Source organism: Cydia splendana, chromosome 18, assembly GCF_910591565.1.
Source record: "Cydia splendana chromosome 18, ilCydSple1.2, whole genome shotgun sequence".
In the NCBI taxonomy this organism is placed as follows: domain Eukaryota; kingdom Metazoa; phylum Arthropoda; class Insecta; order Lepidoptera; family Tortricidae; genus Cydia; species Cydia splendana.
In genome coordinates, this window is record NC_085977.1 from 6,498,521 (window position 1) to 6,515,440 (window position 16,920).

Consider the following 16,920-nt stretch of genomic DNA (forward strand, 5'->3'; position numbering starts at 1 on the left):
ACTTTTCTGTGTCTAAGTCTAGTATCGTCTGCACCCTTAACAGTATCGTAATCATCATATTTAGAGTCTGTGCGGATAGAGATTTCATTTCATAGGTACTATACTCTGGCAAACCCACTTTGTCAGTAGAAAAAGGCACGGGACTAAAATTTTCTATAGGAGGACAATCCTTGGCACCTACTTATTTTTATAATTTGCCACCTTTTCCTACTGACGGAAATGGCTTGCCAAACTATATTTTATCATTCTTGAATCTTGATCTTAACTAATGAAAACACTGATAATACAAACTTTTTCGTTCAAATATACCGGATATGCACCTTTAAAAAAAAAAGCTTTTGCAAAGCAATTTCCGTTAGTAGAAAAATGTGGAAAATTTGAAAAAGATATCAAAAAAAAAGATGCCGAAAACACCTCGCGTGATTTGTGCACAACCCCTAATGGCGCCAAAAAAAATTGCGTGCCTGGGAGGCCCGTGGCTTCAGCTAGGACTATTCGAAGAAAATTCTAATATTGAACAGGGGAAGTCCCTTCATCTTGCAGAAGATCATAAAATGCATGTTCCTCACATGTCTCCAGTTTTTCACAGCCACAATATTTGAATTGGTAGAATATAAATTTTCACTTACCTATACATTTTTAAATATCCGTAAGTAATTCGTCTGTTGTAGTCGTAAAAGTGATTTGTTAGGAATCAATTAGGTAATTTAGCTATAAATGGAGTTTTGGCAGTTTCCAATGGAAACTAATAACAAGCCGATTAACTAGAACAACTGCAAAGACTTAAATAAAATTCCAGTTTCAGAATCTTAATTTATGTATTGTTAAAGGCTAAAATACCGAATATAGTGTAAACTAATTAGACGAAGAAAAGTGCAAAACGGTGAAAGAAAAGCTCAACCAAGAGATTTCGTTTAAACGTCCATGCTCGAAGTCGCAATAAAAGATGGATTAGAATGCAATTTCGACAGCTTCTCCAATAGTACATGTAAGGTAAGGTAAAAAGGTAAATTTGGCACCTAAAGTGTGTGAATAATGTGTGTGATACTGGTAGAAATTGGAATACGGATACGAGTATAAAAAAATGTTACCTAATTAAGGTTGTGATAAGAATAAATGTCTATCCATTCAAGAAATAACAATGCCCAAAAAGCATAATTATAGGTAATATCTTTTTCTATGTAAATGGTTCTATGAATAATGTATTTAGACGCAATTAAGATCATTAGGTATTTTCTATTGTTATGCGCAAAGTACCTACATGCGCGGACAGCCATGGCAACGATTGCTACAACAATTTGACCCCAGCCGTTGTGGTATTCACCGGTGTAACTTAGATACTTTGTTTTAGTAGTAAATTTTACTGTAACATAGATATGAACCACAGGTGTAATGTATTTGCAAATGCTTGCCTTAAACTTCCAGTGGATCCTGTTAGTAAAATGCCTAAACCCGACTATGAGAGAAAAGACAAGTTTGTAACCGCACAGAACTCTATTGATTCTTCTTCCACTTGTTCTGTGAACATTGTAAATGTCAATACGGAGAAAATAAAAGATTTCTACCGCTCCATTCCTGATTATAATGAAATAAATCATCTGCCGACTGAAGAGTTCTATTCCACGTTAAGATCTTTAAGACAGAAGAAAAAAGTTATGCTAGAATATGCTGTGGATTTAATAGATGATTGCAATGGGGATAATTTGCAAGCAAAAGAGGAAGTTTACACGAGTGAGACTAAAATAACTGATAAGCCTGTTAAATCTCATTATGGTGGTACACTGAGGCGTAAATATAGTGCAGAGAAAAAAGATAAAACCTCAGAGTTTAATGGAGCTGCAAGGATGAATAGAAGAAGTGTTTCTGATTGTTCTAATAATAACCCGACTGTTTCTTCTATGAAACAACCGAGTAAAAAGCTGACTGTTACAAATATCGACGTCAAAATAGATGACGATCCTAAAATGAATCCGGTTAAATGTAGTTCCATGAAAGAAAAGACGTCGAAACCAAAAAGAAACCATTCGGCATGTTCCATATCCTGGAACGATGATAAAATCGAAAGGAAGAATGAAGTCGACCAGAAGTTTGACAAGTTTTTTGACGGAGCGGAATATTCAAGGCTGAAGAAAGGTAATATGGACGACGATGAGTTTAAAACTCAAAGTATGCCTTCTAGTCCGTTGAGAGCTAAGCGATTTGGGTCACCCCACAGGACACGTAAGAGTATAACTGTGCCGAAGCCGTTTAAAATGACGGAAAGGTAAGATAAAATAAGATAGATACTTCTTATTAAGTCAGACATTTTAGCTCATTAGGTAATTACTTAACTGCTGGGACCGAATACCGGTATATATTTCATACAAATTAACCGGTATTCAATTTCGGTATCGCGGTTGTTTATATATATTTTTGCATTTAAGTTAGCTAATATGATCAATCATTATCCTTACCTAAATACTATTTTATAATATCCAACAAATATTGTGAATGCTACGAGATATTTAAATTTTTCGTTATACCGGTAACGGTCCCTGCGTAACTGTATATGTCCAACAGCTGAACACATGCCTCCTCTCACAAGAGGCTTTGACCTATAGTCCTCAACCTAGGCAAGCTCAATGTCGAATGTGGACTATACACACACCTTTGATTTTTTTCACAAATGTAGGTATGTAGTTATTATAGGTACGTTTGCCAAAGAGTAATTGATAGAAGTCGGGGCCTTACTAAAGTTACTACTCGGGTCAAACAGATCACTGTGTTATGTCTTTCCTGTAGACATACACAAGAGTTAAGGGCTATAAAGGTTAATTTTCTTATTTAACCCTTATCCACGTGAAAAGGTCGTCCTTTTATTTAAAGAACTATGATAAAATCATTACTTACATGCCCACAAGCTGTTAACTATTGCCCACAGGAGAGAAAACTAGGGTGTTATCGCGAACAGTACATTTTTCTCTCCTGTGGGCAATAGTTAACAGCTTGTGGGCATGTAAGCAATGATTTTATCATAGTTCTCTAAATAAAAGGAGGACCTTTTCACGTGGATAAGGGTTAAATAAGAAAATTAACCTTTATAGCCCTTAACTCTTGTGTATGTCTACAGGATAGACATAACACAGTGATCTGTTTGACCCACTCAGATATCAGTGCTTTGTGTAATGTAGGTAAACCTGCAAGATTTTTTTCCCACTTTGTAGAGATGAAGAAGTAAGGGCAGTGAACGAGCTCCGTAGCCTGCAAAAGTCTTTTTCCGAAGATATGCTTCACAGGAAATGCGACCGCCAGCAATTCCGGACCAAACCTGTCCCCATAGAGTCCCGGATACCTCTCTACGACAAAATTCTTGAGGATCAAGCGATGAGGTTCCCAATTTCCATAACGCTACGGGCCATAACGTGATGCATAATAATTATTACACACACAAGAGCAAAGGAAACGGGTGACTTTGTATAGATTTTTTGAAAAGGTTCCATTGCTATTGTGTGTAATTAAATCTCTTTGGTTTGATAGCTCTCCCAATAGTTACGTGTTATCACTTAAGGATACCTACATTCGTTAGCAATTTTACTTTATTACCAATATTACAAATTAATTGCTTTGTTTCTGTTACATTTAATCTAGTCACTAGAAAAAGTAGAACAGCTATGTTTTTCGCAATGCACAATTTTTTATTTACGTTATGTTTACAGGTTCATTTCCAGGCCTGCACTATGAACACGAAAAAGCCTAGGTATTTTTATTTAATTTGCAAAAATAGAATGGCCAAGTAGTTATATTATGTATGTAGTTGTAGACTACAGTTCACTATATTAAATGCTTAGATGGCAAGCTTCGGAATCTATTTGTGGATTTTTAAGTTGAATTTTTTTTTTGCTCATTGGTACTTTTAGTGGCCTGACCGTATTCATTATGAGTTAATGATTTTAAATGTTTGCATAAACGAGTCTAAATCTACATGTACCCATTCTAGGAGAGCAATAACGAAAATCAACAGCGAAGCAGAGCTCCGCGCCAAAATGAAGCCTTTTAGTTTTACAAAAAAGGAAGAAGGTGGATTAGAAGCAGGGAGAGCCTGTGAACGAGCGATCCATGCCCTCCCGAAGCCAAAGAGAAAGAAAAGATTCCGCGCGAGGCCGGTGCCTAAGAATTTGTTTTCAAACTATTTTTATGATAAAATGAAGGAGGATGAGTTTTTTAGGTGAGTTTCAATGAATATGGGAACAATAGATCCTTTCTATATCTGATATTTGAAGGTAGGTATCCTATATAATACACCAATAATTCACATACAGAACTCTGAATCACGTTTCAAAAGCTAATAAAAATGTTGACACAATTGAAGTAAATACTGTAGTCGTATCGTTAGCATTGTAAGGGTTCTCTTAATGTCACCTTTAGGATTCATACTGTTCTACCTTAGCGATGGCAAGAGGGCGCCATATGCCCTCAAGAAATTGCATATATATAGGTAGGTACTTGGAAATACCCATATCACCGTGGCTGGGTGGCCCAGCGGTATCTGTCGCGTAAGCAGAGGCCGCTGGTTCGATTCCTTGGGCACTGGACGCCTTGGTCGTTTTTTCCTTCGTATATGATATTTATTTTAGGTTTATGATTCTCATGTTTATAAATTGTACAGGTCAATGAACCGGCGAATAAGATCAGAAGAAATGCTCCGAAGCGCCAACCTCCCCGGCTCCATGGCCATGCGAGATCGCAGCCGGCTATCCACGCCAGCAGCCCACAGCGATCTGCCCATCGATCCGTCTCCTGGCATCCCGTCTGTCAGTTCTTCTGACAGACTGAGGAGTAGGAGTCCGGAGAAAAGGAACAGATACGAGAAAACGGCGAAGGAAGACTTTATTACGACTAGTCCGAAGCCGTTTAGGTTCAATACGGCTAACAGGGCGGCCAAGAAGGTTAATATAGGAGAAAAGTTATTATTGGTGTTCAAGCATAAAGTGGCATGTTGCTACCACCCTATGGGAAATGTCACATTTTAAACCAACGCAAAGGTTTTTACTTAAACCATCTACAAGTAGGTACTTTACTTGAAATTTGGCACATATAAGTATGATTCCCTTTCTTGTCTTTTCAGATGCAAGACGTAGCAAAGAAAATGTCCCAAGAAAGCAAAAGCACCGAAAGCGTCGTTACCAGCGGCGACGTCGGAGTTATGCGAGGGTTCTCCGCCCTGGAGCTCCGAGCTGCAGCCTCGGGCCGATCGAACCTGGCGGCTCTGCTGAGGGCCGAGGCGGTCCGCCGACGGTTTGAGATGGATGCGGCCAGTAGAATGGCAGAGCAGCGGAGAATACGAGAGATGCGTCACAGAGATCGCTTGCTGAGATCTAATCCTGCGTGGACTCTTGTTAAAAATAAGTAAGTTTTCATCAGAATATGTCTCAAACCAAAAAAGTCCCGATATACATACATGCATTGCGTGCCATCGTGGTCGAAGTCTGTCTGCTCTGTTGAGGATAAGCCAGGTTAGTTCGAGATGCGTTGATCAGATAGCAGAGCAGGGGAGAGATTATAGAACCGGTCCAAAAAGATTGCATGCTATTTATATTGCGATACAATTTTTGTTAATATACCTGTAACATTGACCCGCTTCTGTGGGAGAAGCAGGCAGCCGACCGCCCTGTATGGAGATCTTTCGTCTTTAAGCAAACGAATGACTTTGAATCCCGTCGACTTGTGGAACTCGATATCAGACGGGATGAGCTGAAGGCCCGCCCGCCAGCGGCTATTAGGTATAATTACGTCAATGGTGTGCTTTCCTGCCCGTCATGCGCACGGGTCTTCGCAAATAAAATCGGCTACGCGAGCCATATGCGAGCACACGAACGCATACAACAACGGAGCTGAAACAGTCGCCGTGGTCGAAACCGGCCGGGAGAGTATAATAATTAAACGATACAAATGTAGATAATATGTGTTATTTCAGTGCTGAAGAAGATATCGCCATGCGTCTTCAAACCCGACGCGACGAGGAGCGAATGAGGCGAGAGGAATTCCTCCACGAAATGGAACTTATGTATGGAAGAGTCCAACAACAACCTCTGCTCTTTGAGAGATATTACGCACCTCGCTCCCACTCCGCAACTGTCGACTACATACAACTCTCCCCGAGAAAAACCAAGAAAAGGAGCTCAAGGAAATGTAAAACATACCATTTTAATACTCCTAGCGTATCGCGTAAAGATTCCCTGAATGACTATAACGGCAACATCATGGAATATTTAAATAGAATAGAAAAGGATGAAAAATCTTACTCTAATTCGGATGATGCCAGTCTTGATGGTAAGTGAATGTTTTATGTAGCTACGGTGGAGCTTCTTGTGGTGGTCAAACGTTTTTTGAAAATAAAGATGTAATAATCTTTAAATTATTTTATTTCATATCATATCTCATTGAGTGTTAAAATCTGAACGATTAATTCAGCAAGTGTACTGTACTAAATTTCACAATGATCTCACAAGTACGAGTATTCCTTTAACTCTTTGAATGGACTGGAATCAAAGACGTCTTACCTTCGTGCATTCCGACAACCGCACACGACAAAGGGTACGTTTTTACATCGGCATTGAACTTACTCCAAGATAGTGGTTGTATGGCAAAATTACTTACATCTACATCCATACATGCGTACAGTCAGCAGCAGAAGTTGCTAAGCGGGGTGTTCAAAATTACCTTGTCACGCTCTTATTCTCTTAACAATAAAGTCGCGTAAAAATAATTTTTCACCTCAGCAGCTCGAACAAGGGTACTTTGCATCTTAAAAACAGTGAGCAAAATGCGATTTTGCTCACTGAGTCATTTTGTCTCACTCAGTGAGCAAAATCGCATTTTGCTCACTGAGTTGACTCATTCAGTGAGCAAAATGCGATTTTGCTCACTGAGTGAGACAAAATGACATTCAAGTGACCTTTATAGTCAAATGTCATTTCAACATGCGGGGTCTAATACAAGTTCGATACTTGGGTTCTATTATCTCTGTCCCTCTAGGTATGTTCTCACCGCTTAGGGTGAAAAATTTTGTGTACTACACGAGATCAAAGTTATTTACATCTCGTGCGCTTTTGAATCCCTTACTACGCTCAAGATTCTAAATTAGATTCACTCGCTACGCTCGTGAATCTATTATAGAATCTTTCGCTTGCACGGGACTCAAAATAAGCACTCGAAGAAATATCAAACTTTGATCTCTTGTTGTACAAATAACTATTCAACACCTGGCCCGCTTAGCAACTTCTGCTGCTGACTGTACTTACGTGGTTTACATACGCACTTATGCGTTTTCACTAACTTTCCGTTCATCCTTTACGTATTAAATATGTATTAATCTATACATCTCTGTTACAATGCAAGAATGCTCAGAATCCAATCCATATAATATGTTACTCGCGAATAGATGCCCGGTATTCCTTCAGAGCCGCATCTACTCGATCCGAAACTGGTTACCCCAAAGAGGAACCAGTTAAAACGGCGGTTCTCACTAGCAAGCCGGACGAGGGAGCTGCCAGAGTCACCGGAGCAGCTATCCTCACCCTTTCTCCCACCAGCGCAGATGGCGCTGGCGGCTAGCTGGTCAGAGATCTGTCGCATGGCGGCCCTGCAGGTTGGCATTGGTACAGCCGTTAGTTTGATTTTTCTTTTAACTACGGACCTCGTTTCTGAAACAGAAATAACTTGGTGATTACTTATTTTACATTAGGATATGTTTATGATGTTATAGCAGTCTAACCATCAGGACAAATTTATCGCAGGATGAAGAACTGCTACAAGCTTTAAAAGAGCTTCTACTAAAATCAAATCGAGGGCTCTAATGCAAAAAATTAAGAGGACTAGGTAGGTACCCTACTGATTAATACTTTCAGACTTACCAAACTCTGTTTTACCCCAGCCACCAGTTAAATATTCATTATCGGGATCGTAATCTATTCGTGCTATGTACTCTGTATTCGGCAAGCAGACTGGCCGGATAAACTCTGAAAAAAAAAACCCCGTTAGGTAGGTAGAGTCGGACCAAGAAAAGTCTGCAGCGGATTAGCTCACGCAGTGCAAGTTGACGTTTAAAATAACATTATTTTGCACTGCGTGGGCTATCAAATTTATGTACTCTACTAACATATTTTAAGCACCCTGTATACTAACAGAATATGGGTCGACAGACCTGAAATAAAGAGTTTCAATTTCAATTTCAAAATCCGCTGTAGACTTTTCTTGGTCCGACCTTATATGTTATATCATACACTTTTTTTCTTAAAATGCCTAGGTGGCTTAGCCAAGATGACAAATATTGGATAGGAAACGCCAGTCGAAAAAATAATGAAAATAGTAATGTGACTTCGTATAGCATCGGTCATGCCATACCTTTTTAGGGTTTCGTAGTCACCTAGAAACCCTTATAGTTTCGCCATGTCTGTCTGTCCGAGGCTTTGCTCCGTGATCGATCCGGCATGGATACTTAATTTATATATTGCGTGCATATTTTTTTGGGTACCTCCCATACAAAATGTTTTTTTTTTGTTTAGTCCCAAAAGTGTGGGGTACCGTTGGATATAGGTCTTTCAAAACGAATAAGGGCGTTTGTGCACTACAATGAATTTTACTGTCCGGCAGTCCGAGTTTTTACGGTCCGATATGGCACGCCATTAAATGTATATAGTAGCTTGTGCACTAGACGTAATTTTACCGTCCGACATTTTACTTTTCCCCATTCCGGACAGTTTTTTTCCGGTCCGAGATGACAGCTATGAAAAACGTGTTTATGCTTGTGCACTGCGTCTGGAATTAGTATTATTCATGACTTGGCCGGGCGGGGGCGGGCTAGGGGGGGTGTGTGTTTCATGCCACTGCGCCGCACCTGCGAGTAAAAAGACGGACAACTGCACCAGCCAATCATCCGTTTTTCTCATGCCACTGCGCCACACTTGTGAGTAAAAAGACGGACAAGTGCACAAGCCAATCATCCGTTTTTTTCATACCATATCGGGCCATGAAAACTCGGACTGCCGCACAGTAAAATTCATTGTAGTGCACAATCGCCCTAAGGGTCTCCAAAAACGATTTTTCGATATACCTAGTTAATATTTACGGAAATAATCGCCCCGAAAGAAAAAAATGTGTGTCCCCCCCTCTAACTTTTGAACTATGGGTCCAAAAAATATGAAATAAATCGTGAAACAAAAGCTTAATAAATACTTTCAATGAAAACTATATCGAACATGATCGGTCCAGTCGTTTTTGAGGTATTGCAAAAACATTCTTTTCTTTGTAAAAAGATGTACAAAAAGCGCTGTAAAGAGTATCTTTACCTCACCTTATGTTTTTAATGTACTTACCTACATACATGATACTTACTAATAGCCCCCGTTTGGCCTATTTTGACAGAATGGAAACTACGAAACCCTACACTGAGCATGGCCCGACATGCTCTTGGCCGATTATTTTTCTTTTCGTTTGGCGTTTGTCGATGCACGATTGTCATCTTGGCTAGACCACGTTCGACGTGTTGGCTCCCTGTCACACTTACGTACGAATTTACAAGTGCGACAGAGAGGCAACACGTCGAACGTGGTTCGCGGTAGGCACTCAGATACGCGAAAGGCACAACAGATTTCTCGCTCAAAATAAATTGTATTACCTGTAAAATTAACCGGATGTGCTAGCCGCAATAAAGCTATGTCGCCAACTAGTGTTCGTCTATTATATGAAGGGTGTACGAAGGTTGCATCGATTTTAACATCCACAGGAGGATCGTTGCAGTCATCCTGAATGCAGTCAATTTCTGTCTCAGCGTCCCAGTCACCCAGACGAACGTCTATTCTGAAGAAAAGGTACACGTATGAAGAAATTTCTAAAATCTTTGGTTTAGTGGAAAACGCCTACATCGAACTATTAGGTACAAATAATGGTCGAGATTGTCAACCGACGCTCAACCAAGTAATTCCGCGTATGTTTTGTAGAAGAGTAGTAAGTTAGACTATGCTGATTTCGAGCCGAGGTTAGTCATTTCAACAGAATAGGTCAACATAATAATAATACAATAAGGGTTCTAGCAGGTGTATTATACATAACAGCAAACTTCTCCAAAGGGCCTCTACGACCTCTACGTGTTGGATCTATATCCCCACGCACGCTTATCAAATGACCGGGATGTATAGTGATACGTGAGTTTATGAGAGATAGAAATAATAATAAAAGACGTTTATTCAATAATTTTGAACATAGGTACATAACATAGTAACAAAACGAAATGCACAATGGCTTGGAAAGTGCACGAATTGCACGATACGAATCAACGTAATGAATTTTACATATGAATTTTGGTGTTCTTTCCTTCATAATTCATAACACATTTGATTCATTATTTGATTAAATTGAATTATAAAACTATTAGAGTTGCAAAAAGTGTTCGTAAATACCTTTGGTTGGGTTGCGTTTGTAAAAGCAAAATAATTTTCTGTCCGTAAAAATAACGAAGAGCTAATGCCTAATGAGGTAGATGGTCCATCTGTTTTGTGTTTAAGTACCTACATCAAATTAGACGATAAATATTAAATACTTAAATAGTTATAAAAAAATTAAATGCTAGGTTCTGGACATTATGTAGAAGTGGAAACTCACATTTGCTGGTTGACTACACAGTGCGCAGCAGTGATTAAGAAACGGTTAGTAATCAGGGACGCATGGCACGCGTAGATCTCTTTCGACTCTGTAAAATACAATATAAAGACACGTTTAATTAATTCTGCTAAACAAGAACGTTTCTCACTGGGAAGAACATAATATTTGACATAATGTTCGAGGGTTGTTGCACCACGAAGGTAAGAGATATTCATATTTATGTTGATTGATAATAAAATACGAAACAACTTACTCGATTGATATTTGATGCGAGCCAGCCATGGCAGCTCGTCAAGTCCTGTTACTTGCCCACCGAAAATTCTGTCAGATGTTTCAAGTCCACACTCATTCCGACTTGGTAGTATGACGGGACGCTGCAATACAGGGAAACGATCCATTTGCTCTGTTACAGCATCAGAAACTTCTGGTAGCCAGCTTTGGTCTGGTTCTTCAGCTGGAAATCTGGATGGGATGTTTGTATCGATTCCTAGCGGATTGTCAAATGTTAGGATGGTTTCACTAGCTGTTTCAAGCATGGAAGGTGGTTCTTGTGGCTGCGGAACGGGCGGTGGTCGCGTGGGCATCACTGGTGGACGGAAAGTGAAAGCTGAAGATGGGGGTAGTGTTGGCACATCAAATTCATTGTTATGATGGGGCGCATTTGTTTTCTTCTGTTTATGTGTTGTTGTTGGAAAGAATGTAGTCGAGTAAACTACTTTAGTTGTATGTGCCTCGGTTGGAGGAGTGGTAGGAGGGAAGGTAGCTACCGGATCTGGAGGCACTTTAAGAGTATTAGATATACCGCCTTCAGGTCTACTAGTGGCGGTGTCTTTAGTCGTATTGAAGGTGATAGATATTCCGTCGGTTTTGTTCGTGACGCAGCATACCTGTTGATAAAAAAATTGTGATCAGACTGAATGATTCTGCTCGAAAACCAAACGTTAATTTTGGATGTGGTTCATTATACATTGTTACATTGTTTATAATATCAATATATAGTTAATAAAACAACACTGCTTCCTATAATACCGAGCCAATGTAAAAGTCCATTAGAAAATGACAATTGATGACACCTAATGGCTTAATGCACTAATGCTGTTGTTGCTAAAAATAACCATAAGTAGGTTTTTAGAATGCATAATGAAGATATATGTTTACATTATTCTCCCTATTATTGTGTGAATTTTAAATAATTATACCTGTAGGTATATTATGTCATATTTGTTGTCGAGCTAAACTCCATCTTAGCTTTTCCACTTTACGGTATAAAATCCTTTGGCGAAAAAAATACTCAGTACCTTCATTCACACGAGTCAATTATCATATTTACCTTTGCATCCAGCTTATCATATCCACAAGTGAGATTCCTTAAAGATTTAATATCATTTAACTTCAGCAAATCCAATGCTCGAGGACATTTTTGTAGCAAAATACACTCTCCTTCTATATCGTCACTTATCTTGCATGTTTTGGATCCTTGAACGTTCTCTGGAAACAAGATTATCGGTTAAATCTACACGAAATCTCGTAAATATTCTCATGCCGCGCATTATAATATGTCCACTTTAGCTTGTAGGTATCTGCTAATGTCATACGTCTGACGGACACGAATCTATGTAAATAACAAAAAAATAAGGAAAATCCAAACCAGTCACAAGAAATAATGTACGTGACTATAACTATTGACTTTGAACTAGTGAAATAACTAGATATTTTAAGTACTTACGTGTCGTCGCTGATTCGAGGACGGCAAGAAGTAAGCAAGTTCGGGTTATAAACGATATAAACATATTGTTTGTTATTGAAGTGGTCTGACGCGGGCGGTCGGCTCGCCAAACCTCGGACACTGCACTGCTCACTGGCGGTACGTCGGACTCGTTTGACTGTATTTATCAGAGTTAGAGCTTGTGGCCGTCGCTTAGTCACGGCGCCACGGCTGGACCACCGCGGATCCCTAAACCGAGCTTCAGGGTTTTCCCAATACTATCATTAAAAATTTGAGTATTTTGGATGACATCCGTGACGTAGCTCACGTACTTACCTAGAACTCAACTTATTTAGTCAAAATTAGTTATTACTTACATTGAAAACAAATGAAATTAAGGATGATATTTTCCCTAAATACATTATATGAGAAGTGATTATTATTATTATGATTACCTACTTAAAATTGTAACATACAAGTAAAGATGTAGCTAAGTAATTAAGACTAACTCAACCAGTGAAGTTCAAGTTACTTTGAAATTTTTTGAAAAATATATTGTTCTAGTAAGTACATATGATGTTGTAGAGCTCCACTACCTCGGTCTGAGACGCGCGTGGAGGTAAGTAACGTCTAGCTAGGGCAATCGTAAAATAAAATTAAAAATGCCTTTTATTTTTTGCAATTTTTTACATTGCTTGAAATGGCAAGGGGAGGTGTGCCTAAATAGTATGTAGTTCTTTCTACACATTTATTGTCTTTAAAATATGCACGGTCATGTATCCTGCCGTAAAAAAATAAGGTCCCAAAGGTCCCAAATATAATCGTAATTAAATGGTTACGGGCCCTTCCTCACTTTGGAAGGGTATCTAACTCTTTATTAACAGCTGTAGGTATCTCTGGGCTGCATTTAGGGTGCAGTTGTTATTATAGTGTTTAATAAATAATTTCTCTAGACATCAAAAAATCTCTGTCAGCCCTATAATCTTATCTGTAGCAAAAAAGCGGCCAAGTACGAGTCGGACTCGCCCATGAAGGGTTCCGTAGCAGCAAGTAACATAATTGATTCATGATTTATGATTTAAATAATAAAATTGCGGTTTACGATTTATGACGTAACTATTAAAAAAAAAACTACTTACTAGATCTCGTTCACCAACCAATTTTCGGTGGAAGTTTGCATGGTAATGTACATCATATATTTTTTTTTAGTTTTATCATTCTCTTATTTTAGAAGTTACAGGGGGGGGGGGGGGGGGCACACATTTTACCACTTTGGAAGTGTCTCTCGCGCATACTATTCAGTTTAGAAAAAAATGATATTAGAAACCTCAATATCATTTTTGAAGACCTATCCAGATACCCCACACGTATGGGTTTGATGAAAAAAAAATTTTTGAGTTTCAGTTCTAAATATGGGGAGCCCCCAAAATTTATTGTTTTTTTTCTATTTTTGTGTGAGAATACATCTACTTACCAAGTTTCAACAGTATAGTTCTAATAGTTTCGGAAAAAAGTGTCTGTGACATACGGACGGACAGACAGACAGACAGACAGACAGACAGACAGACAGACAGACAGACAGACAGACAGACAGACAGACAGACATGACGAATCCATAAGGGTTCCGTTTTTTGCCATTTGGCTACGGAACCCTAAAAATTGGATCGTGATGCTGAAAAGACAAGCAAAACAGATGGTGCGATTAAATTATAAGGTATATGTGAAACCCGTTGCGGTCGGGCTGGCGTAAAAACCCAGATTATGTACCTACCGACATAAGGGAAGAACACACAGCATGACTATAATACCGATATTTTTATGATAAGTGGCAATGTCACCAGCCAGTCTTTAATTTTTGAAGTGAAAACTTCTTTAGCGGCGCTGTGCACTTTTTGTGATGGGAAAAAAATGTTAAACTCGCGACAGGTCACGTGGCCGTAAGATTCGTAATACGTAAGACGGACACGTGACCTGGCTCCAATTTCACCACGGTGACAGGTGCGACAATTGTAAAACATCACTGTTGCTGACGTCACAGGCATCCATGGGCTACGGTTACCGCTTACCATCGGGCGGGCCGTATTCCTGTTTGCCACCATCATTGTATTATTTAAAAAAACTTTATTATATAGGAAAAAAACAGATATTTCTCTTGCTAAGTTTATGACAATTGTCACAAGAAACACTACAATTGTCACGAAATTCCGACATATAACTCATTACCTGTCAAGAATTACCTACAATTCTTCTAAATCTTGACAATTGTCAGAAACTTCGCAAAAGAAATATCTGTTTTTTTCCGATATAATAAAGTTTTTTTAAATAATACAATGATGGTGGCAAACAGGAATACGGCCCGCCCGATGGTAAGCGGTAACCGTAGCCCATGGATGCCTGTGACGTCAGCAACAGTGATTTTACAATTGTCGCACCTGTCACCGTGGTGAAATTGGGGCCAGATCGAAAAACTGTTACAATGTCATTGAGTTTTCACTTCTGCCGGCACTCCCGGAGTGCAACCCGTTGTTTTTTTTAAACGACATGTTGCGATTCGGCAGTATCGTAGCCACGGTCACCTTTTGTAACTTTCTCGAGTCGAATCGCCCCCCAGTCATCCCCAGTACTCACTGCATTGCTTAGAAACATTTGTTAGAAACTGCATCTATTAAACGACTAATATTAGTTGTAAGTTAAATTAGGATAACTTCGAATGCGGGGTACAAACCTACAAATATATAAGGTGCAGCGAGACTATTTCGACTGCGGGATAATTTCAATCAATTGAAATATGTTCCATGTTTTACATTATTAACTAGAGTCACACACAACACATCTTTTTCGCTATCTGGACATATATGGCACTCTAGTTAATAATGTAAAACATGGCAGTCGAAATTGCCTCGCTGCACCTTACTAAACTAGAAGTAGTTTCTACAGCACTTCCTGTTATAAATAAGTAACCAAATGAGATATATTTATCTACAGTAAATAATTACTAAATAACCTATATAGCGTCACGAATTTTCAGCCAGTGTGTATCGGCCCTAAGATCATGTTCGAGCCTTTTAATTTAAAGCCACTGACTTAATATTAGAAATAGACACACAGAGCGGAACAAAAACGTCAACAAAATGTGGGTCAGAATGACAGTAGCGGCAAATTTGCATTGATGATAAAAACGCTTACGTAAATTTTGAGTCAAGATAAATGTTTTGTACGGAAAAGAACTTACTGTCGTAAGCATTAAGTGTCAAATTTGTAAACATTAGTACCAACACTGTTAAAACTTTAAGTCCGATGGCACTAAACGTAACTTCACCTTTGTATTTACGTCAAACAACGTCAAATGAGAATAATGAACGAATGGAGTCACTTTGGTACATTTTAATAGGTATTACTGTACAGAAAAACCAAAGTAATAAATGAATCAATTTAATTTGATCGGGAGTTCAAATAAAATTAATTCATGGTAACAACCCGTTTAAGTTACATAAAACAAATTTATTTTTAATAAGTAAGTATATATAGGTACGTCTTTAAATACTATTTTCCTTGAAATAAATTCAACTTATTAAATAACTGTGTATTTTAGATCTACATAATCTTCGCACTTTCGTTCTTTGCAATATAGTGCACGGGGATATTCAGGTCGCTACTGGTACTGATTGGTTATGGTCTTTATCAAGAAATTCCTGTGGTTGTCACTGTGTTCAGACAGGTTTAACATTTACAGTTAGTCGATGTAAACCCTTATTGGTCGTGTATATGTCGGAAACAGGGAAATGCGCCGAACACACAAGTGCCGTTTTGCCTTGTTTAAAACTGCATCACCCCTATCTCTTGCTATAATAGCAGTACACTCAGCACGTCGCATAGGTTTTCTTGGAAATCTTGAATTTAAACATAATATTATATCTTACGAATTCCATATAAAAATAAAAAAGTATTGACCTCACATCGACTCATTAGATTTTTGTTCCTTCACATCCCTTCTTTGGTACTAACAAAATAATTTATACAAAACCATGAAATTACCACCAGATTACATAAATTATGTAATGCTATCCAAAGAACTAACCGAAAGAAATACATTCCAAGCTTTTTCCTTATTTTATCATTGTTATTTTTGCATATTTTGACGACCATTTTACGACATTGTTGACAACTTCACATTTGAGCGGTCTATACAAGACTAAACGAAAAAGTAACGCGTGATCTGTTTTAACGTTACTTTTGCGGGGCCATTTTTTGCGGCTGATTGGGTATCCAGTTCTTATTCTATATCAATGTTTAAAGCACATCTTGTTTACAAACACTTTCATATGCTCGCTTTCTTTTTGTTCGTTGGTAAATTCAATGAATACTGTATACTCTAATTATTGCATCAAGCAAAGAGAAAAACTAACCTAAAAATAGAGGCAGAGGATGTGAGACTTTGTTTCACTTAAGTAGGTACTTCGCATCAGTGAAAAGGAAATTTGGTTATGGGACAGTTCTTCACTATCACCATCTGCCCTGTCTTTAATTCACATTTCAAATGTCACAGAGATAACTCTGTGTATGATTATTATTCGCGA

The 16,920-nt window shown here is 38.6% G+C and overlaps 2 protein-coding genes across 4 annotated transcripts; one reads left to right on the forward strand and one right to left on the reverse strand.

The window, feature by feature from the left end:
- The first annotated feature begins 393 nt into the window (after positions 1-393).
- On the forward strand, positions 394-6,744 carry LOC134799456 (protein FAM161B). 3 transcript variants are annotated; one of them, XM_063771854.1, is made up of 7 exons: positions 394-988; positions 1,426-2,263; positions 3,204-3,368; positions 3,977-4,204; positions 4,646-4,925; positions 5,105-5,385; positions 5,954-6,744. In XM_063771854.1, the coding sequence occupies exons 1-7, from the start codon at positions 925-927 to the stop codon at positions 6,315-6,317; spliced, it is 2,220 nt and encodes a 739-aa protein (XP_063627924.1). In that variant the 5' UTR covers positions 394-924; the 3' UTR covers positions 6,318-6,744. The 3 variants fall into 3 exon arrangements, with proteins under 3 accessions (XP_063627924.1, XP_063627926.1, XP_063627925.1); XM_063771856.1 differs by having other exon boundaries at positions 871-993; positions 5,954-6,743; XM_063771855.1 differs by lacking the exon at positions 394-988 and having other exon boundaries at positions 1,328-2,263; positions 5,954-6,742.
- A 502-nt stretch (positions 6,745-7,246) lies between these two features.
- Positions 7,247-12,547, reverse strand: LOC134799461 (CLIP domain-containing serine protease HP8-like). Its single transcript, XM_063771863.1, has 7 exons — positions 12,365-12,547; positions 11,969-12,126; positions 10,892-11,525; positions 10,639-10,726; positions 9,656-9,837; positions 7,893-7,997; positions 7,247-7,682 (listed from the first exon to the last, which is right to left on the reverse strand). The coding sequence occupies exons 1-7, from the start codon at positions 12,426-12,428 to the stop codon at positions 7,366-7,368; spliced, it is 1,548 nt and encodes a 515-aa protein (XP_063627933.1). The 5' UTR covers positions 12,429-12,547; the 3' UTR covers positions 7,247-7,365.
- Between the last annotated feature and the right edge of the window lie 4,373 nt (positions 12,548-16,920).